The 25,553-nt window shown below is 35.0% G+C and overlaps 1 protein-coding gene across 1 annotated transcript in view; it reads left to right on the top strand.

Moving 5' to 3' along the window:
• Positions 1-4,829: 4,829 nt before the first annotated feature.
• Positions 4,830-25,553, top strand: part of LOC149803031 (mitochondrial glycine transporter B-like) — a 34,452-nt gene continuing 13,728 nt past the window's right edge. The window contains exons 1-5 of the mRNA XM_089952588.1: positions 4,830-5,194; positions 6,657-6,769; positions 14,094-14,181; positions 21,429-21,499; positions 22,183-22,285. Coding sequence (XP_089808714.1) covers positions 5,183-5,194; positions 6,657-6,769; positions 14,094-14,181; positions 21,429-21,499; positions 22,183-22,285 — 387 coding nt within the window. The 5' untranslated portion in view covers positions 4,830-5,182. The remainder of the gene's footprint in view (positions 5,195-6,656; positions 6,770-14,093; positions 14,182-21,428; positions 21,500-22,182; positions 22,286-25,553) is intronic.

Here is a 25,553-nt window from a genome sequence, read left to right as displayed (position 1 = left end):
TGTCACATTATCCTGACACCAGGACGACCAGTCCTGACACTAACATCTCAATGCTGAGCGCCAAGCGAGGCAGCAGCCAGTACCATTTAAAAAAAATATATTTGGTATGTCTCAGCTGGAGCTCGAACCCACCACCCCACGCATCCGAGGCTGACACTCTAACCACTTAGAGCACCGAGGTGGATGCAAACCAAAGCATTATTTCTATTATTATTATTATTGCCATTATTAATCTAGTTCGTTTACTTTTCTATTCTACCTGTCAGTCTCTTAATTAAAATGAAGAGACGGGAAACGGACAAAAACAATGAAGTATGTTATGTTTTTTTTATAAGTTGCTAAAAGTAGATGTGGGAGTAAAATAAACGAAACAACGGAAAGAACAGGTGAGCAATATTACAGAAATAGGAGAATGGCCAAATACATGAATTACACACGAATAAGAATAGAAAAAGAGAATAATAAAGAACCATACAAAATTGAAACCGGAAATGGAAAAACAAATTGCAAATTACGATCATGAACGGAAGTTACAATTGAATGTGTTTTTATATTAATTATTATTATTATTATTGTCAGATGGAACAATAAAGAAGTATTCTTCTTTGCCGATAAATAACCAATCACCCCATATTAATGACTTAAGGGTTACGAAAAAATCTTTATAACACACAGATGTGTCCTCATAGTTGGTCATCGAAGGGATAAATATCTAAAATTGGATAGTAAATCACCAGATAGCAGAGGCGCTTAATTAGCGTCGATGGTGTATAATCCTTATTTTACATTATTTGCTGTGGCTTTAAAACAATTTGTATGACCCGTGCCCTTAAAAAGTTGCTCTTGGCTGGTAAAGACTTAACCATTACACTGTGTACACCACAATTTTGTTCTGTTGTCCGAAAGCAATTGATAATTTCACACTGACATCATCACTGGAATTGAACCAATCAAACGTCGCTATCTGATTCATTCGAGTAGGTGATTCGCTCTATTTTTATCCGTCTAGACTGCTAGTTTTGTTTTAAAACTAAATATTTATAACTAATTACATGTTGAAGTGTATTCCCAAGATCTTCCCAGAATCAATTTGAGAAATTCTACGATGACGAAATTAAGTAAGGCAAGATGAAGGATAAGACCTTAGTAAACCATATGTTTTGTCCTTCCGGAATAAAGGATCGAGTATGTTGTAGACCGTTCGTAGAAATTGTCAAGTTTGCTGTTCAGGATAGCTCTTGTGGGTAAATGACATCAAATTATATTTAGAGCAACAAGGTGAATTCTTATCTTGTCCTATTTTAAAATTACAGGTGGGGGTGGGGGTGGGGGGCGGCGTCCTGTCAATTAATCAAGCCACTGTATAGCAAGTAACACTCGTACATGTATAGTTCCACCTTGCTGAATATTTTAAGAGTCACTGACCCAGTTTCATACTAAGTCCTTATCAGTTATTCCCGTAGTTCTAAACCTGGATATTCTTTTAAACGTACTGTACACTTTGGTAGCAATCATAAAAAGTTAACTCGTAATTGAGTAGTTTCAGCTTTAAATAACTGTCAAACTTTAAGATACCATAATTATGACATGTTATCGTTGGTATATAAACATACTCGTGAAATTTTAGTGGGCGTGACCTTTTTACAGGATTATCATAGCTGGGTATTTTTCGCTGAGATTGCGGATTTATGGCGGAATTGACAAGTCGCCAAATGATATATAAATGAAAAGAGCCCTGCTAGAGAGTTTAAAGAATGTTGAATAAACAACACCTGACTGACAGCTGGCGGTAGACATGAAACTGACAATTTACCATTTTGCGCAATTTCTCCATTTATGGAGTTCGTTTCAGATTATAGGGGTTTTGTCCTGACTTTGTGTAAATGACATGAATGTTTAAAATCATGAAACACACTCGGACGACATATGATAGTGTTCAGTGACATTTGCTGATAACTGCCGTATGTAAAGGGGAAAAAACTTCTTTCGTGCGCACTCTGGGTCGCAATAATTGTAATTTGCTCGCGGAGAAGTTTAAGAATTTGATCTATGTGGAGTTGAAATGGCATTTTTTATAGATATTTTGTTAAATTCTTGTAGTCAGCATTCCTTTATTAATACAAGTTTTAGAAAATTAAAATGGTTTAGAGTTGTGCTTGAACTCAAGCTTTAGTAATTTTTCCGAAAGTATACCGATACAGTCAAGCCGAACAGAATATATTTCATTGGTCAGTCATAAATAAGACTTAAATTGCAGCCAATCCGATGAATGGATTCTACGCTAACGTCAAATCTCAGAAAGTTCTCTTTTGCAAAACATAGTTTAGTGAAATTGGGTCAGGTGTTACGATTATTCTCTCCTTTGTTGCACAATGACAAACATGGACAGACTTGTAAGATCTATTTTTAGATCACCCACCCCATACAAAAATTATATATAATATGAGAGTATGATCTTTTTATTTTCCATATCCTGTGAAGGCACTGAGGATAATAGACTGATTCAGATCATGGCTGATCCGGACCAGGTATATATTCGGCCCAAATTACGTGCTGATTCGGACCAAATGATATGCTGATTCAGACCGGACCATGTAAAATATTATTAAATTTAGTCTTGGATTTAAATATGACATTAACATTTGCTTAAAATATTATATTTTCTCATTGTTCCCCAGATTTCTTGAGCAGTTCAAATTTGCATTTAAGGAAAGAAAACCCAGATTTCACGCGAGATAATGGCGTTGTTATATATTTGTATAATGAAATTAAATAATGTAATACACTTTAACTTGCATTTCTAATTTAATAAAGAAGTAATTTCAAAGCAGCTTATTTAGAACCTGTGTTATTAATGCCGCTATAATTAAATATCTCGTTATCGCCGTTTGTTTAACACTTTTTTTGAACAGTGCGTCCCTAATTAATTTAATTGAAAACACTGATAATTGGATCGTCTGACTATGAATTGTCAATACCTGTTTGATTAACGCCGCTATAATTAAAGCTCTTTTGATATTATTTACCAATTTACTGAATTTAATACCTTTTTCGAACACAAAATATAACGTTGACTTGAAATAACTTTGTGACTTGAAAGTGTTATTATATTATATATGCATTAATATAATAAAATATTTATTCAGATATCAATATTTAATGGATTTAATATGTGATTTAAATGAATTATTTTCATGTTTTAAAGGTTTGAAATGAAAACAAGCTGGTTAACTGGTTACAGATTTAAAGTTTTACGATTCTATGGTCTTAAACTAGGTAACAGAAAAGAGCGAAGACCAACAAGTGTTGTACACTTCAATAAATAATTTTTTTCCCCTACAAAAAACAATAGAAGGTGAAAATTTCAAAAGAACTTATAGTATTCTGAACGAAATCCCAAATTGTCTTAAAAGTTATACCACAAGTCCAAATATAAAGAATATTCCGAAAAAATTAAAGTGGTGTTCCGAATGAAATCCAATTTTGATTGAGATGATGTACCCATGCCACGAAAGTGCTAATGTGCCAACATTCTTGATGTATCACAATGATATGATCCAAAATGTCCTTGAATGAATTCACAATATTCCCAAATAGTGATTTAGTCCGAAAAGTATTAACGAGCATTTTGTAGTTTAAATGAATAGTTTAAATTAATAAATCCTCTAAAATATTAACTGAAACGCAACTTAAATTGATTCCACTAATTCCGATGTTAACATATGAAATGGGTTATTCTGATGTAAACAACATTTACATAAAAAGCTAAGACAATAACAAAATAATGATGATCATTTCCCATCGGCTTCACAAACAACTTGCTTCCAGAACATTCTTAAGTTCTATCTTGAACTCAACATCTGTATAATAATGATCTTAAAATATAATCTAAAATCATAGACAAGAATTAGCTATGTATATGTTGTTTGCAAATAAATATACATTAGGCAGGCTTACGTGCCCTCGATTATGGACAAAGGTCAATTACAAAATACGGCTGAGAGAGAGAGAGAGAGAGAGAGAGAGAGAGAGAGAGAAAGAACAAACATACAATGAAAAGTTTCAAAATAATTTTCTTTTATTGTAAAAATTGAAAACGTATTTAGGTTTTAAAAAATCGAAACACTATAGCCCTATTTTGTTCTGATTTCGGTGAGAAATTTGCTAAAATTTGTTATGTAAATGTGAATAAACCGTTGACGTTCTCTTGCTGTTTTTCAAAACTGCAGTAACTCCATAAATAAAGCAGGTAGGTGTGTTTATGTGGAGGGGGATTTCACATGGTCCGAATCAGCCTGGCATTTGGCCGAATTAGCCATGGTCCAAATCAGCCAGCATTCGGCACGGAGAAAACACACACACACCCACACACACACACACACACTGCATTTTAAGGAGTATACCTAATTGGGTTTATCTTTATTTTTATGAAAACTAAACTTAGCATTACAAGGCGAAAGTGAGGATTCAGATAAAAGGTCGATATAACAAATATATACAAGGTTGCAGAAACCCCATTCCCAAACCAATGAAAGTTCCTACGTAGAATAAATATTATGTTCTATAAGCGACACATCAGTAGTTAATAAATCATGCTGATGTGCCGTCAAACTACATACAGCATGGAATCTAAAAATAGAATGGTACAATTTATTTAGAAGCAAAAAAAAGAAACGAAAACAACAAACAGTACCCCCAAAAAATTAGTACTAAAACTTCCACATGGGAAAGAGTGGCGACTGTGGATTATAGCGTATTGTATTGCACACAGTGCCTGATATATTCCAGCTATTACTTGTGTATCTGGCGCGAACTGGTTTTTAAAGCTCAAGTGAACATGTACAGTGTTACGTCGATCAATTAGTTCACTCGGAACACGACCGGAAAGAGTACCAGAAGGCGTTTAAGGGCAAATTATGTCCTAAACCTTGAGTTCAAACCCTGGGGTGTTTGTTTTCGAAGTAATCGGTGAAAGTGATTTGTCCTTCTTGGCGGAAGGTTAGAAGAAACTGCATTGGCTGACAGAAATTCACCCGATCATGTATTAAATTGGCGTCCAGGGGTAGCAACCCCTCAGACTCGGGATGCCAAATTTTCAGATGAAAGAACGACTGTAATAGAAACGCAGAGATCTGCACTATTTAACAGATTAAAGGAACAGTTCTTTATTTCCTCAAGTGGGATGGAACAACTTGTAAGTTGCTATTTTAAATATAACATTTGATTTATTTGGAATCGGCAGGATTTTAAATTAAGGGTCCGACCATTTCAGTTTCGGGGACGGGGTGGGAAGCGATATTTATGGCTCGCAAGAAGTCCAGTTTGAGGTGAAATAAAATATTCTTGCTCGAATTTGTTGGTGGTTTGATGGAGGACTCCAGCCCCTCCCCCCATTTAATTGTCGGTCCCAGAATCATTGGCTTGATTAAGCTTTTAACCAACATTAGCCTCGTGATGATAGGCGCCGAAAGAAACAATATTTGGTTCTAAGACATTGACAAAGTTCTATATGTACTTGGTTAAGGATAAGTGTAAATGAACAAAGCTTTTTATAATGCTTATGTAGCTCCGAATCATTCAGTATTGTGTAAAGCAAAGCAGGTGTTATTTAAGCTCACAAAGGCCCGTAGAGCCAAGTTGTTTACAATTTACCTATAGCACGGTTCTTAACCTTTTTAGGTTGTGAGCCAGATTAGGTTTGTGGTGTTAGCCAAGTCTTTACAGCTGAAGTCATCTACCTTAATATGAAACGTAAATCAGGTGAGACAGCTTATATTGTAGGACTAAAGTATTTGCACACCCTCCCAGGCATTTGTTTGTAACCACCAACAGATTTTAAAAATTAAATCATCAAGGATATAAAAATGCACACAACTGAGTAATTTCATTCTTGGATTTATAATTCTAGCCAAGGGGTCACTTACACTTATTGGCATTTCAATTCAAATAGAAGCTCCTGATATAAACAAGCAAACATGACTGCTTGCCATTTCCGATTTCATGAATAGTCCATTTCAGTATGAACTGTGTCGTCTGCATCCAATATTTGCAATGTTGAGTCTTAATATTTGCAAAACAAATTAAAGAAAGCAACAGGTGGAACTCTTGTATACATGTGTTCAAGAAGATGTAAATCTTGCCCATGCTATTTGTCATGTTGCTAAAGAAACTACCGTATCTAAAGTGCCAGTATGATGCAATCCAATAATGCACCTGGTTTTGGTCATGTGTGGAACTGTTATCTTTTTTACTGATGCCTTACTGTATTAGTGTTATGCCTAGATTGTCACGAGAGACAATTGCTTGTTGCAAGTGTTTACTGCATTAGTGGTTTCTCTTGTACAGTTAGTTTGAATCTCTGTTACACTATCCATTTGCATAATTTAAATTGCTGGTATTTTACAAAGCAAGTATTTTTGTGGGTAATATCAAGGTAAGTTTTGGTGTACAAAAGTATTTTAATCTTTATTCAGATAGATTGTATAACATAAATTTGTCAGAATAAATGACCGAAGACCCACAGCGCCAGGACAGTCATTAGATAATACTTGCTTTAAAACTCATTCTTGATGTTTAAGCTGCTCTTTTTTCAGTTATTTTACAGAAAGAGTAGAATTTTGGGTATGTTTATTCACGGTTTTGTTCCCCTTTTTCAGTCTCCAGTTGTCAAATCCTTTCTTGCCGGTTCAGTTAGTGGAATATGTTCGACAGTCCTATTTCAGCCTCTGGATCTTATAAAGACCAGAATTCAGTTAGCTGTCAACATCTGGTAAATATAACTTATTATATATATATATATATATATATATATATATATATATATATATATATATATATATATATATATCTGAATGATCATTTATGGTAATACTGCTGGCTTTAATGGCCATTTGTTGGCCACGATATGCTCTTATTGGGAGGAGATCAATCTCTACTACATACTTTTGTCATGTCTTAAATGGGTGTTCCTACAGCAGAAAATGCTACATGATTCGATGAGTTCCAAAGTTGATATCCAGGTAAAATATTTTGTTGTTAATGAACAACTGTCTGATGCTAATTTCTTAGACTGCTGCGTAACCATGAAGGCTGTTACTCTTATGACATGGTTATAGATGGTGCATCATATTTAAGATATTTACAAGGTAATAATCATTACCGTATGTACCCATTTATTAGTCGAGTCCAGCTGCAAACAACATAGATCCTGATCCACCATAGCATAATGCACCTGTAGACCAGGGTCTTTGTTGTTCTACTGATTGTTCCTAACAAGCCACACAAACCCAGAACTGCAAGTGCATTATGCAGCAGCTGATTTGAGTCGTTGCAGTTTGCAGTTGGGTTTATCTTATAAGTAAATACATACAGTAGCAGAATGTACTGCCTTTAGTATTGTACACGTTTAACTCATTTGGCCCCAGCACTGTTATCAGTATCTCTGCTGCTATGCCCCAGAAGCACTATGCTGTGTCTAGCTGCTTGTGCCCCAGAGTTTTTACCTGTTTGAAAAATGTTGAAAACATAGAGCACATGCATTCACTCTTACCTTAATTTCTCTTCTTATAGCCAATTAAAATCTACGAAATTTTCATAATTTATTCCAAATAAATTTGTCTACACAGTGATGTATTTTTTTCCCTATTTGTCCAAGTCTTTCACAACTTCTTTATACACTGTTTACAAAATTATTTGCAACGTTTATTCGCAAGAATTCTTAACATCATCGCTGTCAGCATCCTCATCTTCTGACGATTCAGTCTCAGAAGCTTCTATGTCTGAATCTAAATCTCGCAAAATATCCAACTGCCAAACATATCTTTCCTCAACTTGCTAAATATTTTCGAGATCAAACCCGAGAAACTTCTCATTTTTCGCTCTTACATCCGCTATCATTTATGATTTTTCATGAACAGAACATGTGTAGTGAAACTGATCTCAAACAGTAACCCTTGGCTTCTGAACAATTCAAATTTCCACAAACGAAAGTAAAATCATTTATGATTAGTTTAATAGTTGTTTAGTTCTTGTAAAAAAAAAACCAGTTCTAACCAATCAGAGACATTGTATCTAACACACATTAATCACGCCTGGAGACGGTATCAGCCATTGAATGCAGTAAACAATCCACGACTACAGGTTGGATCGGCCAATGAATGCAGAAACCAGATCACGCCTACAGTAATAAATGGTTGTGACCATACAGGCAGTAAGGAATAATTTAAGTGTTTGTTTTTGAGACCCTAATTTTTAGTACACCATCTATTTATAAAATCATAATTAGTTTAGTCCTCTTATCTTTTATTTGAAAATTTTTCTTTTGAAATTTTGAAAATTCACTTTATTAAAAAAATGTTAATAAATATTTGTACTAATAATTATTTGTGAACTCCCCAAATAATTAATAAAAAGTATAAATACATATAGATGATTCAATAAAATCTATGCCAAGGCAGACAGCTAAATTATTATGATTAATTGGAATTGGAATTTATACATGATAACCAGTGTGCATCAGTAATTTTACAAGTCCGTTTACTATAAATGAAATTTTAAAATAAGTAATACCATACCATTTTGCTGTTGTATAGTTAGTTCTTTTCTAGGAGGAAAATACCCAGATTGAATGAAGAAAATTCTGTCTTCCCATTAGGGGGAACCAGAAGCTTCCAGAACACTGGATCACCTATGCATGAGAACCCCACACATACTGGTCATGTGTGTTTGGTGCTCGTCATTATTTTTTTTATTGCCCTGTTGTAATGTTTAACATTGCTTTCATAAAGAAGATTAACCATAGCTTTGTGGATTTACGAGTGAATTATTTGTTTTCTTGTGTGCTTTATTCTTCTTAAATGTTTGGATTATACCCTGATTGACTTTTATCCTTGTTTATTTAAGTTCCCATGACAGGTTTTTAGACTAGTTCATATCATTTGGTGTACATCATGGCTTTAATTTATCACATTTGTAGTGTGTTATTGCTTTGAATTTGATTGTTTTATATGCATGAAAATAAAAAATTCTTTGGAGAATTAAAGTTATTTTATTTGTTTTTAATTTCCATATCCTATATTTTGCAGTCTGCTGACTTGCATGCCAGTCATCGATTCACCTTACCTATATTGTAAATTGTGACCATTTTTCACAGTGTAAGCAGATTGCAACCACTTTATTTATCACGCTCAGTTAAGGAACACAGGATCTGTTTCGATTTTAATTATTGGATGGCCTTCCTTAAGTTCTTGCTTATTACTGTCAGTAACCTACAGTTTTTTTTGTGTTTTTTTACTAATTCAGTAGTTCTTGCTATAATTAGCTTGGTTTACTTGTTTTTTTTTGCTTTTTCTGTCCTGTTGTTTAGTTCTGCTTCCTTTGTAAGATCTGATTTTAGTGGGTTTTGTGGGCCACCCTCCAAAGTAGGTGGAGAGGGGGAGCAGCATCATTTTGAATTAGGACAGTGTCCTTAGGCCTTCCACTAAATACACCATCCCCTCGATAACTCACGAACCCACTTATAACACAGGATCTCATTTTTTTAAACCAGAAGATGCCCCAAAAATTGATTCCTACTTGTTGATCTTGAAGAAAATTGTGATCAAAATTGGTAACGAAAACTTTGATGTATCACTTGTTTTATCGTCAGTAGATAGAACCTGGAAATTTTAATCAACACTATGAAATATAAAATTTAAAAATAGGTCATACAATTTTTTTCATTTTCTTTCCAAATGACGTTCCTAGTACACTGCAATTAATGATGTGCAAGGAAATTTTGATTAATGAAAATGTCACTTGCGCTGAGTGGAGGCAGTACTTTAATAAATAAATACAATTTAAATTATTTTTTATCAATTGAAATTTGTTTTCTAGTTATCTTTAAGTTTCTTTTAAGTGTGAACATCATAAATGCAATGTGTTCTCTTGTAATTAAATGTAAAATTCTTCAGTCTGCTGTAACAGCTACATGTATATCCATGAGCATGTCTCTGAGAACCTAATTAAGTGCTGACCGTGTTTTGATAACTGACTTCCAGAAGTATTTGTTGTATTGTTGCACTGAATTAAAAGCTGGCCTCCTTTCTATTATCTCGTCCAATGCAATAATGCATAACAAAAAATTGAGTCAGAAGGGAGAGGTATTGTTACAGCAACTTGAGAATGCTCAATTCTTGTCATCTTTCTATCAGATTATACACAAATCTAAATTAGGCAGAAACAATTTATAAAAACTCAGAAAATTAAAGAAATTACTTTTCAAACAAGTTTATACCATTTCTTTTTAATAATCGTGCATGCCAACCCTGAGATAAGTATACATGTAATTTTTGTTAATATAAGTTTGTCTAAATAAATGCATTTAGAACTTACCACGTGCATCTTGTGATGTCTTGGAGTTGTGTGTCAGCTTATATGCAGGTCATGCTCTTTTTAGTGTTTTTACCTATTCAGTGGGGGGGGGGCAGCTTATATGCGAATGGGCTTATACACGAGTATATGCGGTAGCTATCTAAGCCTGTGTATCACCAAAATGTAAAACATGTTTTAAGTCTTAAAAGTAAACTGTCTTAACATCCAAGTCTATAAGAAGCCCACTTAATCTAGTCATACAGTTGTAGTTCCGTATCTCTGCTGACTTTGATCAATGATCACAGGCAACAACACAGCACCAGAAGGAGTCAGCATATCTCCTTGATGGATTGAATGGTTTGATAATAGTTCAAGAGGAAACAATTCAAATTAAAGCTCTCCTGTTTCTGTTTCAATGATGTTAGTCCAATCAGTCACTTTCTGCTTCATTCCGTTTGCATTGAGGACTGGCACAGTGATGAATAAATAAATTATTTTTAAAAAGTACTTGGCATTATGAAGTTAATTTTTTTGTATACCATTGGTGCTTTTATTTACTCTTGTTCAAAACAAACTAATAACCAAGTGTTTGTATGCTGTGGGGCTGGCTTGGTCTGGATTTTTGCCAATTTCTATTTATAGATGACTAAGTCATGTGATCTAACAATGCTGAAGTTGAAGGCTTTCACTCACACCAAGCCACTAAAACTAAACATTTTATGCAGTGCTGGAAACACTTTACTTGTTTACTTTATAAATGAACTCTGAATCAAAGTTGTTAATTGTGTATGAATTAAGATGGTGATTGACAGTGGAATGAGATTACTCTATAGTTTGTTCCTCACAGCATCACAAACTTTATCCTATCTGTAACTCGGTAAATGTTCAGGTCAGCATTAGTAAATGTAGCCAAACATGACTAATTCATTTTAAATTCTTTTTGTGAAACGAATTATGTACATTTAGCCAGGTTTAATGATGTTGACCTAATAACTTACTGAGTCACATATAGGATAAAATTCATGGTGCTGTGTGGAACATGGTGTTGACAGCATAATTGTCTCCACTCTGTGCAAGTGATAAACCATGCAGTGATGAGAATCATTGATTAGCATTTGAACCTGTAAAATTTGGTCTTGTACTGACATTTTCCATCCTTGCTAGTACGAGATACTGGTAGTAGCACAACCCCAGTGGAAACTTGGCCTCACCCTTTTAGGTTCAGCTGATATTTCAGCTTCCATTTCTAGTTGGATTGCATTAATAGAGTTTACCAGTCATATACTAATAGGAACATGTCTTTCTTGAAAAGCAAAGCCCACGAGGTTCCATTGCCTCCTCATGGGCCTGTTCATTTTTTGAGTGTGATGAAAGTCCAGTTTTGGCAATCTCACACTTCTTTCCCCTCCATTTACTTCTGCTCATTTGCCCACCAAATAGAAGGCATTTTCTCGCTGGACCCAATTGTCATCACTCTGAAGGTGGCTTATGTGGATTTCATCCTGCAGTAGTGTCCTGCTCTTCACTGAAGGAGTATACCTTGTGTTTGTTATTATTTGCCAATTGTGGGATCATCAGACCTCCCACCAAACTGACAAATTCAGCTATGCAATAGCAACAGGTATGGTATTAGTGATATTAAAATGTAGTTTGGGGGCTGAGGGTAAACATATTTTGATGATGCAATACTTATCTGTTGCTGTTGCTTGATTTAAACACCCCCCCCCCCTTACAAACTGATATCCCACTAAAGTCTCTTAAATAACGATGAGTGTCTTCACACATGCCCATAATGTGTGGGTTTCTGCTTGGTGTGATCCAGTTTTCTGGAAGCTTCAGGTTTTGGGCTGTGCTTTTAGATACAGATATAATATTTGATATATTTAGGTAATATCTCAATAGCTGAGAAATACTCCAAGGGTCTATATAGGAACTGTAATTTGTGGAGGTGGAGGGATTCTCCCTCAGTTTGAAGAAATGGGGGGGGGATCTAAATAAAGAAATAATGTGGGGCTCAAAGTAGGCACAGTTTTCATGCATTTTTTTTTTTTTTAATGTGTGCCATCTTTGAGAAATTGGTGTGACTTCAGTGATCATACATGTTAGAATTTATCCTATACATGATGTTAATTGAAATCGAAGCACGAGGTATTTTGAAAAAATATATATCATAGAACTGAGATCATCTTGAATTGGAAAACTCACTTTTTCCAAGTTCGACCAGTCTGCAGATATAGTATCAGGGCTGAGCAAATCCCATAGCCCGACGTCCCGGACTAGTCATTTTTGAAGTCGGACAAGTAAAATTTTCCAAGTCGGTAGTCGTGCTTTTTAAAAAAGTCGGGCTAGTCCTTATTTTCGTGCTTTAATCACTATATCTGCCTTTATTTGGAATCATGCCCTCTGGGCGTGCTGAATACTTGATTCTACCCCTCTTCGTGTATACATTTACATCCTTTTACCGCTTAACTGCATATTGGGCTAAGTGACCAAATTATCGGCAAATCAAAACACATCAAACAAAGGAAAGCCAGTATGATCAATTAGCAGTGTTGTAAGCGGTTTTGTTGCAATGAGTTTACTCAATCTAGATCATAACGAGTGGCTCACTATGATTTTAATCCAGCGAGTCAGTGTAATTAAATTAATGAAAGATACATTACCGACATCAGTGTTGATTTCCTTTATGAACTGATTAAATGACAGTAATGATTCTTTAATTTATAATTGATTATACCGATGATTAACTTCCACGTGCGATATTGTGTTTGAAGCGAAACAATTACGCTAATTAATGAGCTGTTTCAGTTCGTATTTAAAAGAGAAAATTGATGTTATGATCACTTTAGAAGTAGTTGTCAAGCAAGCTGATAGTTACTGTGTGGATAACATGAGTTTGCTAAATTATTTTCGCAAGTAAGGTAATAACGGTGATTCGGTGAAGGTAAATTTGTTTGAAAATGGAGGGATACAACATAAGACGGATACTGAGTGTACGGTAGCTTTTTTCTGAGTGTGAACGAGGATTTAGTTCAATGAACTTAATCAAGACTTCTTTAAGGAATTCCTTAAACCAAAAGAGTTTACAAATGCTAATGAACATTTATGCAAATGGACCAGAGCTTGAGGACTTTAACCCAGACACAGCTATCAACTGCTGGCTTAGTGCTGGTGCAGGTGGCAGACATATACATGGACATATTTTCAAATCCATCAGCTAAAACATATATACATGAACCTGAAGAAGCCAAATGTATAACAACCAATGTTTTTGAAAAATTAAATTTTTTTAAGAAATAATTATGTTGTATATCGTTTTGTTTGTTTTTTCTGTGGATTAAGCACATAAGTCTCATCAAATCTCAGCAGGTGATTACCATTTTGGGACCAGTGAAAAATAAGGTGGGACTAGTGATGAGTAAGGTGGGACTAGTGAAGAGAAAGGTGGGACTAGTGAATTTTCTGAAACCACTTGTCCTGGACTAGTGGTTAAAAAAAATTTGCTCAGCCCTGAGTATGCTTCCTCGTACAAGACCACCTTTTTACTGAAATCTGGACTTGTGAAAGGTGTTGTCTTCAATAGGTTAAAATGATATAATTTGATGCCCCATTTTGATCATGGGCAAGGTGACCTATGATAAGGGGTGGTCTTGAGAAAGGAGCCACAGTATACAACTAAATATTTGAGAATTACAAAACACGATTTATTTTTCTTGCTTAACCTATTCTTATACTCATTGTAGCCCTGGACAGTCATCTGGAATGATAACAATGTTACAAAATGTAGTACAGCAAGAGAAAGTGAGAGGACTTTGGAAAGGAACTGCTCCAGTAAGTACAACATGTGTTTGCTAGATGCTGGTTAGCTGACGGGGCTGATATTTTCCATCTATAATCTTCTGTCAACTTTTGATATGGCCAAAAAATTGACTGGCAAAGTGAGCCTGTGAAACTTCACAGGAAACTGGAATAATGAAGAATGTCTAGTGTTCAAGAGCACCCCCACTCATTGTTGTGGTGGGGCTTACCCATATATGTGGGTGCCATTTTTCCAGGACATGTGACTTGTCCTGACAAATTTTTAACTTGTCCCTATGTTTTAGTTTATATTTCCTTTGTTTCCAGTGTCTGATGCTGTCTGGGGTACCTGTTGATCCTTATAATTTCTGTTTTTATTGGGATTAACCTGTTCATTTTACTGTTGCCTGTTTGTCAGAACTTTTCACTGAGATGAAATGTCTGTGTTATTCACTTGGAAAAAGCACATTTTCTTCATGTGCAAACATGTTGACTAGTTAAAGTGTAATAACAGATTCAAGTTGCCGATTTCTTTTGTAATATCAGCTGCTAACCATTTATGTTCTGGTTTGTTTTGTGTATATTCACACAGAAAATGCAGGAAGCAACACAGTTTTCTTACCTAATATAAGGTTTTAAAAAAAGCACATTATAATGATAGAAAAAAAAGATAGTTAATTGTGGGATTTAAATTTGATACTACAGTATAACAGATCACCATGAATACCTTTTAACCAAGCAATTGAGAACATGGCCATTGAAATTTTTTAGTCATAATCCGGCCTTCTGTTTTGTAAAATGCAGGAGAGCTGCAAACAGTTCTCCTGGTAGTGTTGAGAAGTGCTGAGGAGAATTTTTCACTCTCTTCAAATTTGAAGATGGCTGTTTTCTTATGCATAGCGCAAGGAACTTTGATGGCTACTAGCGTAAATGTCAGCAAAGTGAAACTGCATGTTAAAATATAAACACTGATTTGATTCATGATGTCACCAGATAAACTTAATTGTTAAGAATAATAATATGATTCATCTTTAAACTATATTAACGTTCTCAAGACTTTCCTGCCACAAAAATATTTACAATATCATCATTTATGGCACATGATGCCGTGTATCAGAATGTCAGAACCTGTAAATGTATCATTATTTGTGATAGGCAACTGCCATGAAATCTGGAACAATGACTGAGAAGTTCATTCAGAAAACATGTAAATATTTGTTTTGAACAGTAAGATTGGGGAGAGCAATGGATCACTCTCCTGGAAGCAAGTCCTGCATAATGTTATTAATATCTGTTGATTGGAGTGAAAAAAATAATTTTGATAATTCACTTTAGTGAATTTGCAAAAGTATTTACTAGTATCTTGGAAATTCCACTTATTCATGGAGTAGGATAGAATCAGTTTGTTTTAACCTTTAGTGCCATTCCCCCAATCCCCAAACAAAGAGAGATGTCACCTGAATTTTGGGAATTTCTGAACTGTCCAAGGCAGAAAGGAAGTGCCGAGATGCTGCCAGGTTTTTTGCGAAAGGAGTTTGAGTGATAGTTTCAAAAACTTGGGGTGGCGGTGGGGTTGATATAATACAGATTACCAGCAATTTCTGTAATTTTGTTGTACCCAATATGTGATTGTTTTGATCAAATTCAAAATAAGGCTTTATAAAAAAAATTGTCCTTTTGTCAGGGATTTCTAATCAAGATCTGCTGTGTTTTTTGCTGAATCTGTTGAGGGGTTCCAATTTGAATTATTTCCTACAGGGTATAGCAGATTGATTCAATGAACAACCAAGGGGTAAATTTCTGTAGCATAGCAGCAGTGAGTCATGTCTGAAAAAAGATCAGTTTGTTGGGTGTGTTTGTGTGAAGATGGTAAGATATCTGTTGAAGATGAAATTATTTTGGGAATATGAAAGGTCTGATGTTCTGATGCTAAATTAGTATGTATATACTTAATGCAGTGTATACTTAATAATGCAGTGTATACTTGATAATGCAGTGTATACTTAATAATTAAAAATGCATTGTATACTTAATGCAGTGTATACTTGATAATGCAGTGTATCCTTGATAATGCATTGTATACTTACTAATGCAGTGTATACTTAATAGTGCAGTGTATACTTAATAGTGCAGTGTACACTTGATAATGCAGTGTATACTTGATAATGCAGTGTATACTTAATAATGCAGTGTATACTTAATAGTGCAGTGTATACTTAATAATGCAGTGTATACTTAATAATGCAGTGTATACTTAAGTCAGTGTATACTTGATAATGCAGTGTATACTTAATAGTGCAGTGTATACTTGATAATGCATTGTATACTTAATAATGCATTGTATACTTGATAATGCATTGTATACTTAATAATGCAGTGTATACTTGATAATGCAATGTATACTTAATAATGCATTGTATACTTGATAATGCAGTGTATACTTAATAGTGCAGTGTACATTTGATAATGCAGTGTATACTTGATAATGCAGTGTATACTTAAGTCAGTGTATACTTGATAATGCAGTGTATACTTAATAATGCATTGTATACTTGATAATGCAGTGTATACTTAATAGTGCAGTGTACATTTGATAATGCAGTGTATTCTTGATAATGCATTGTATACTTACTAATGCAGTGTATACTTAATAGTGCAGTGTACACTTGATAATGCAGTGTACACTTGATAATGCAGTGTATACTTGATAATGCAGTGTATACTTAATAATGCAGTGTATACTTAATAGTGCAGTGTATACTTAATAATGCAGTGTAAACTTGATAATGCAGTGTATACTTGATAATGCATTGTATACTTAATGCTGTGTATACTTGATAATGCAGTGTATACTTAATAATGCATTGTATACTTGATAATGCATTGCATACTTCATAATGCAGTGTATACTTAATGCATTGTATACTTGATAATGGATTGTATACTTAATAATGCAGTGTATACTTGATAATGCATTGTATGCTTGATAATGCAGTGTATATTTAATAATGCATTGTATATTTGATAATGCAGTGTATGCTTAATAGTGCAGTGTACATTTGATAACACTGGTCAACAGTGAAATCATTACTGACTTGAAAAGGCCCTAATCTGTAGTATTTTGGTGTGCTGAACACGAATATAACCGTGAAAAATTTGTATTGGCTCTCGTTTTGAAGATATTCATATACCTCATTTTCTATGTTTCACTGTGTAAATTTCTCCAGTAGGACTGCAGCAACATCCGGAATAATGATGTAACATTGCATAATACCATCATGCTCACATCATCCACAGTTGATTGCATCATTTTCTGATGCAATGCAATACTAATGCCATGCGGCTGCTGAAGTAAGTTGACGTCAGCAGTGTACTATACATGTGTAGGCCTATTATACTAATGCCAGGCGGCTGCTGAAGCTGACGTAAGCAGTGTACTATATAAAGCCCAATCAGATAGGTTCAGCATTTAAAATATTTTAGACGTTGTGCGAGACAGTTCAAGCTACTGTTACATAAAACTTATTATTTTATCCATTTACGTACAATAAAGAACAGTAATGCCTCGAAAGTGTGTTAATACCGCGGACAATTTTTGCTATATTTGTGGGGAAGTGACATTTGCCAACCAGAAGAAAAGTATCAATTCTCAAGTGAAGAAGGCATATCATCTTTACTTCGGATGCAAGGTTGGTGACCAAGACAAGCCTTGGGCTCCGCATATATGCTGTGCTACATGTACAACACAGCTTTCACAGTGGTTGAATTGCAAAAGGTCATCAATGCCGTTTGCAGTCCCAATGGTGTGGAGAGAGCTAAGCAACCACCTAAATGACTGTTACTTCTGCTTGGTTCCTCCTCTTTCCGGCGGAATAACGAAGCGAAAGAAGTCGAGAATAGTCTACCCAAACATTCCGTCTGCATTGAGACCAGTTCCACATGGTGAGGGACTTCCTATTCCAGAACCTACAGCAGAATATTCTCTTGATTCATCTGACGAAGACAAAGGTGAGTCGACCTGTTCTTCTCCTGGTCCATCAGCATGCAGTGATCCAGATTTTCACTGTGGTGCATCATCAACCCCACACAGAATAACACAGGAAGAACTAAATGACCTGATTCGTGATTTGGACTTATCAAAGAACAAGGCAGAATTGCTAGGATCAAGACTCCAACAATGGAATCTTCTAGAAGAAGATGTCACAATTACTGCATATCGAAAGCGCCACCAGCAATTGGAGCCTTTCTTTAAATGCTTTAAAAATCACTCATGACCCACAAGAATGGAGACTATTTGTGGACTCTTAGAAACTGAGTCTCAAGGCTGTGCTTTCGCACAATGGAAACATTCTTCCATCTATTCCAGTAGCGTATGCTGTCCACATGAAAGAGACATACGATAACTTAAGGCAGCTACTGAATTCCATTGAGTATAACAAGTACAGCTGGCACCTCTGTGGTGATTTGAAGGTAGTTGCCCTTTTAATGGGACTGCAGCAAGGATATACAAAATACATGTGTTTCTTATGCGAGTGGGATAGCCGAGCAAGGGAAATGCACTACATGAGGAAGGAATGGACTCACAGGCAGAATGTAGCCATTGGAGAGAAGAATATCCAACACCCAGCTCTGGTTGAGGCTCAGAAAATCTTGCTACCACCCCTTCACATCAAACTAGGTTTGATGAAGAACTTCGTGAAAGCCATTGACCGGACTTTGCCAGCATTCCGATACCTGCATGAAAAATTCCCTCGACTCAGCGAAGCAAAGATTAAAGAGGGAGTTTTTGTGGGTCCTCAGATTCGAGAGCTTTTCAAAGATGACCGGTTCAACAACTTGCTGGAAGGTGACGCGAAACAAGCATGGAATGCTTTTCGCCTAGTTTCTACAAACTTCCTCGGAAATGTTAGGGCAGAAAACTATAAGGAACTAGTAGAAGACATGTTGATGAAGTATAAGAAACTTGGCTGCAATATGTCTCTAAAGATTCACTTCCTTCATTCCCATTTGGATTTCTTTCCTAGCAACTGTGGTATTGTTAGTGATGAACACGGCGAACGTTTTCATCAAGATATCGCAACAATGGAACAAAGATACCAGGGAAAATGGTCCACTACAATGCTGGCTGACTACTGCTGGACACTCCTCAGAGATGCTCCCGAACAGCTGTACAAGAGACAGGCGAAGAAATCTAAGATGTAGTCAATGACTTGATTTTTTATAGGTAGGCTATTACAGTTGACCTTTTACTATTGGAATGCATTTCGTTATGTAAACATTAATTTCTTGCAGATTACAAAAAAACTAGAGCCAATTTTGCAATTTGACTGTCATATTCGTGTTCAGCACATAAAAATTGATAAGAATTGACTAATTTTATTTCAGTAACATGACTTTTGTAAAAATTTGTTGTCCAGTGTAATGCAGTGTATACTTAATGCAGTGTATATTTAATAATGCATTGTATACTTGATAATGCAGTGTATACTTAATAGGGCATTGTACACTTAATAATGCCATGTATACTTAATGCAGTGTATACTTGATAATGCATTGTATACTTAATAATGCAGTGTATACTTAATGCAGTATATACTTGATAATGCAGTGTACACTTAATGCAGCTTATACTTAATGCAGTGTATACTTGATAAGGCAGTGTACACTTGATAATGCAGTGTATACTTAATAATGCAGTGTATACTTGATAATGCATTGTATACTTAATAGTGCATTGTACACTTGATAATACAGTGTATACTTAATAATGCAGTGTATACTTGATAATTTATTGTATACTTAATAATGCAGTGTATACTTAATAGTGCAGTGTACACTTGATAATCAGACATGATTTTTCCCCATTTTAAAGTGGAATTCTACATTTCTCCTGACTTGAATCAGTTTTTTCTTGATATAGTCTGTTTTTTATATCATCTCTGATCATAAAGAGTATTCTGACTGGTCAGAAGTTTAAATTCATCCAGTGAATCTTGGTGTAATGGAAACTGATGGCAATGGAAAAAAGAAGCATGCTTGCAAAACATGGCATCCCGAGTTATTGAGAGAAACTATGACATGAAAAGTTTAGATAAAGATTTAAAAAATGTATGGAAATGGGAATGGCTGGAGCAAAAAGTTGACGGAAATGTAGTTGGTTAGTTTATAAGAAAATTGAATGCTAGAAGACTGGCATTTTGTGACCTCTGCAAGAAAGATCTGAATTACCATAATCGTGGTTGGAAGAGTTTGGAACAGCACCTGCAAAATATGCTGCATACGGAAAAATTTAAGCTGTGAATGCATCTGGAAAAAAAGTGCAGTTAATTACTATAAGAAGAAAGATTTCTTGCACGAGAGAACAGATGTAGCTCTCTGTCAGAATATTGGCACTGCATGTTGCCAATACAAGCACCAGCTTGAAAGGAAAAAGGCTCTCATTGAGAAGGAAAAGAAACGATTGCACATTGAGCCAAATAAGTCAGTGGTGACAAAAAGGAAGGCTAAACTCTTTGCCAAAGCTGCAAAAAGAGCTTGACTGGTATATCAACAGGTTGTGTCTAGTGGAGAAAAAGACAGGTGAATGTATGTGATTATTTGTATATAGTCGATGTACTTGGGTGTTTATTTTAAAGATGTGTTATGAAAAGAGAGAAGTATAATTTATTTGCTGCAAGCCTGGATCCCTTGATGGGGGCGCTGCCCCTCAATACCGCATTGTGGGGAGGACCCCCAAATCCCCCTTTGAGCTTTCTTGATGGAACACCGAAATCGTCTGGATAAAGCAGTGTATAGTTAATAATGCAGTGAAACAAAATCGTTAAATTGCCTTTTTTCCAACCTGCATTCAGCATTGCTTTTTTTTTTGTCCTCATTTCTCCACCCACCCCATCCCATCCCTGTCTTAGGTAGGTGTGGAGGAGAGTACATCCCCTTTTAAGAAGAATGGCAGCATGTCAGGAAACTTTGGGAAGCAGACAGAAAGTAAATATTTCACACAGTGGCAGACAGGATGAAAATGTAGGTTATGTGAGGTGTTCATATAATATGATTTGAGAACGTATTGGAATAACTTAGATCAGTATGCCAGTGAGAAAAATGGTGGCTGCTATTATTTTCATCTGGCGTACCCATGATACTTTGTGAAGTACATTCTCAGTAGTTGTAGCGTCAAGCTATCTCATTTTTGTACAGTACTATCATAGGCTGTCAGGAGGATTTTACATTTCCCTATCATTATTACAAGAGCATGATTTATGTGTGGCATTTTTCTTCTTCAGTCATTGCTCAGATGTGTCCCTGGTATAGGAGTTTACTTCTCCACTATCCATATACTGCAGGGCAAATTTGGGTAAGTTACATTACGTAGAAAGAGGCCTTGATTTGATCATTAATATCTTTGTAGCCAGAATGACTAGTAGATTGAAAAATTTACTTGTCCTCCAGAATCTTAACTTGTCCTTCCCACAAAATGCTCATTGGCAACAAATGAAACCTGACTAGCCATTGGACTACTGAAATTATGAAAAACTAGGAGTGTGGGAGGAAGTTTATTAGTAGAGGACCTTGCTTAATTATTGCAAGCCCAGTAGTATGCATGTAGTTGGCAGAGACAAGACAAGCCTGAACTAAACATTTTGAATTTGCATTGATTTTGTGTTATTTTTGTTTTCTTCAATAATCTGTTCTTCTTATTCATGGAAAGGACATTTGCCAAAATTGTTTGTCAGTTGATGTTTGCAAGAATTGGTAGATTTTCCATCTGTCATGTTCGGTTTTACAATTATTTTTCAGGCACAGTGATGTGGCATTCTTGTTTCATGCACACCTGATTAGTTCTTCCTATTCTGCTTAACACCCAGTTCACTTATTGTAATTTGAAAAAAATTCCTATAAAAAAAACCTTGACTGGATCAAATGTATAATCAAAATCCTGTTTCTTTTTTGTAAATGATTTAATTATATTTACCAATATTCAACTTTGCTATGTTGTACAGGCCAGAAATGAATTGGTTTCCAATTTGTGTTTTCTAGCAGCCATACCAATCCAGTGGTATCTATGATTATTGGAGGAACAGCAAGATCTGTGGCCTGTTTAACCACTCTTCCCTTCACTGTTCTTAAGACCAGATATGAGGTATGTTCATTGTTCTTCCTAAAAGTATTAAACCGTAATGGAATGAAACCAGTAAGATCATTGTTACCCAAACACTTTCCTGAACAAGTGTTGTTAAAGCTAAAACACTTGAAATGATATTGTGATAGATGTTTTCCTATGTTGGTTGTATCAACTTGGGTTGTCACTAAAAGACTTCATATGATGTCTAGTTGGTCCTACATTAAAATGGTGCCATTCTGAAGTCCAATATGACTACCATGGCAGCCATCTTGAAAATCTTATTGCAACTCCTCCAAAACAGAAAAGTGATTATGATGTGGGGTTTTCACTGATAGACTTTATTTAATGTCCAGCTGGTCTTAAATGAGCAAGGAGCTTATTGGACATCCAATATGGCTGACACACATTGGCATTTGTGAACATCTTTTTTTTCTTCTCTATTCTTCCTGAATGGATGGTCTTATCAACATGACGTTTTTCACGTAAAAGACTTTTTATGATGTCTAGTAGTCCTAAATAGAAATGGTGCCTATCTGACATCCAATTTGGCCTCCATGTAGTGGCCATCCTGAATATCTTGTTACAGCTACTTCTCCAGAATGGATGGTCATATCAATATGGGGTTTTCACTAAATAAAAAACTTGTGATGTCTACTTGGTCCTAAGGAGAATTTTGCCATTTTGTTAGCCATTATGGCCACCACAGAACCAATCTTGAAAATCTTCTTTTCATTACTTATCATGAAAAGAAAGTCATATTGACAAGGGGTTTTCACCAAAAGATTTCGTAGATTGTCTAGATGCTCATAAATGAAAATGGTGCTGATCTGGGGTCTAGTACAGCTGCAATGGTGCCCAGCTTGAAATCTTGTTATCACTACTTCTCTTGAATGAATGATCATGTCATCATGTGGTTTTCACATTTAATGTTTTGTTATCTTCACTAAAATGGTGCTGATATGTGGCTATCTTGAAAATCTTATTTTCAATACTCAGCTTAAAGGGAAAGACATTTTGACATGGGATATTTATCAGAATTGTTTTTATGTGTCTTCTTGGTCCTAAATGAAAATCACTAACCCTCATTATGGCCACAATGGTGGCTGTCTTGAAAATGTTATCTCTGTGCCTCCCAAATGGATGGTTATATTAATATTGGGTTTTCACCAGCAGACTCCTTAAGATACCTAGTTGGTCTGTATTTTAAAAATTTTCAGATTTTCTTTTTTTAATTCTTTTTGGTGGTGTGGTTTAAACTTTTTAGGCAGTTGGAATCATGATTTCTTCTTCAAAGAATTCACTGTATAATTATCACAAAAATATGAATGGATAAAGATTTCATCCCAATATTTCTTTAAGCTTTTCCATTTTTTTTCTTCTTCACGCAATACATTTTTGCTTATATAGTGTGTGTGTTCATACAGTAAGGAGGCACAATCTCAGTTGTTGGTATATTGCAGCTGAAGTTGGTTGTCTCAGAATAGAGCTACGCTAACTAGGTCACACAAAAAAGAAATGTGTTTCCTATTGTACTGGTTTTGAAATTAGAGTAGGCAGATTTTATTAGTTTAACATTATATATATTTAATATTATATTTTTTATTACAATTTGGGGAAAAAGCACTAGGGTCTGCAGTGAGAAACAATGACAGTTGACAGACCGGAAACACATAAAAAAAAATTCCTTATTGAAAGTGTCAACAAATGTTTGAAGGTGAACACTGTTCCATCATGCATTGACCTTCAAATGTGTACTAGTTTTCATTGAAATTTTTTAACTAACAGAACATCTTAAGCAAAATAATGACTGTAGTGTTGTTTCATTATGTATTCTAGGATTAAAAAGAGTAGCCCAATGATTAAATGACAGTTAATAGTTTTATCTAAAAAATGGATGGAAATTTAACAAGGATCTGGTATGAACATTATGACTATCTGTTTTTTCTTAAACTGCAGTGAATTTTATTCATGTGGATTTGTGATGTATTTTCCGTAATACTAATAATGCCTTAGAGATGTGTTTAGTATTTTTAATAACTACAATCAACAGCTCTGAGATAAATGAGCGATGTTTGAATTAGATTTTTCACATTATAAACAATATATAAGGATATCAGCATAATATTGATTGCATATTATTATGTTGTCAGTACTGACAGATATTGTTGAATAGGTCAAATCTGATAAAGCAGATTTGGGGTAAAATTGATTCTCTAATAATCTTTGGTGATGAATACATTTAGCACAGTCCCATCAGCACACTCCCTCTCCACGCCACATCCCTACCCATTTGGTAGTTGTGTCAAAAAAATTATGATGATTTAGATTAAGTACTTTGCCAAACAGTTCATTTTTTAAGCAACCTTGTGTCTTCATTTATTTCTTAAAATAATTGAGAGATTAAGTAATTTAAATTTGCACTGACGGATTGACTTGATTACAGTGAACAGAAGATAAATGTAGACACGTTCAGTGTGAATCTAGAAATGGAAAAAGTTAAATGGCTCATGCAAGGTCAAAAGCTTATTTACAGATGGGGGTCACAAATACATTTGTTCTGATTCTTGTTTATTTAGAAAAATTCTACACATCATTATCACAAGCAGTCATGTCATGAATTGATTAATTTCTTCCAAAATTATTCACTTTTGCACCATTACAAACTTTGAATCAGTTATTATACAGTTAGACAACAGCGTAATTGTGTGCAGTTTTCTTTTTCTGCTAAAAGACTGCTTCCACTGTTCAGGTCATGATTAATTTAGATGACAGAAATTTGAGCAAACTGTGCTAAAGTCTGACATGACAAGTTCTGATTCAAAGTAGATAATTCTGAAAAAGTGAATATTTAAGAAAATAATAAATCCATTACCTGAGCATCTTTGATCATTATCAGCCATTCTGGTCACAAGCTGACCATCTTGGGGTTTTGATTCCTCATCCATGATATAACTATTGCACTCTCTAAAGAATGTTTTGTAAAAAATAAAAAATGTTTTTCCCAGTACACTACTTTGGAAATAAATGCATCAGTGTTTTTCATCATAAAAAATAATAAATTGTGTGGTATCGATTGGTGACTAAGCTAATCAAAATCAGCAAGACATTTCTGTCAGCCAATGAGATTAATCATCTTATGTTACTTTGGCAAAGAGTGCACTCTATTAACCAAGCATTTGATGTGCTCAGTTCAGTCTAAAATCAACCATAGTGATCTTTTATCTTTATTTTCATGGGTCTTTTTTATGTGCTACAGTAGTCTCCCTCTTGAACGCTCCCCCCTGAC

Source organism: Sinohyriopsis cumingii, chromosome 3 (assembly GCF_028554795.1).
Source record: "Sinohyriopsis cumingii isolate HCF-2022 chromosome 3, ASM2855479v2, whole genome shotgun sequence".
Lineage (NCBI taxonomy): Eukaryota > Metazoa > Mollusca > Bivalvia > Unionida > Unionidae > Sinohyriopsis > Sinohyriopsis cumingii.
Note: the sequence above shows the minus strand (reverse complement) of the source record. Positions and strands in the feature narration are given on the sequence as shown.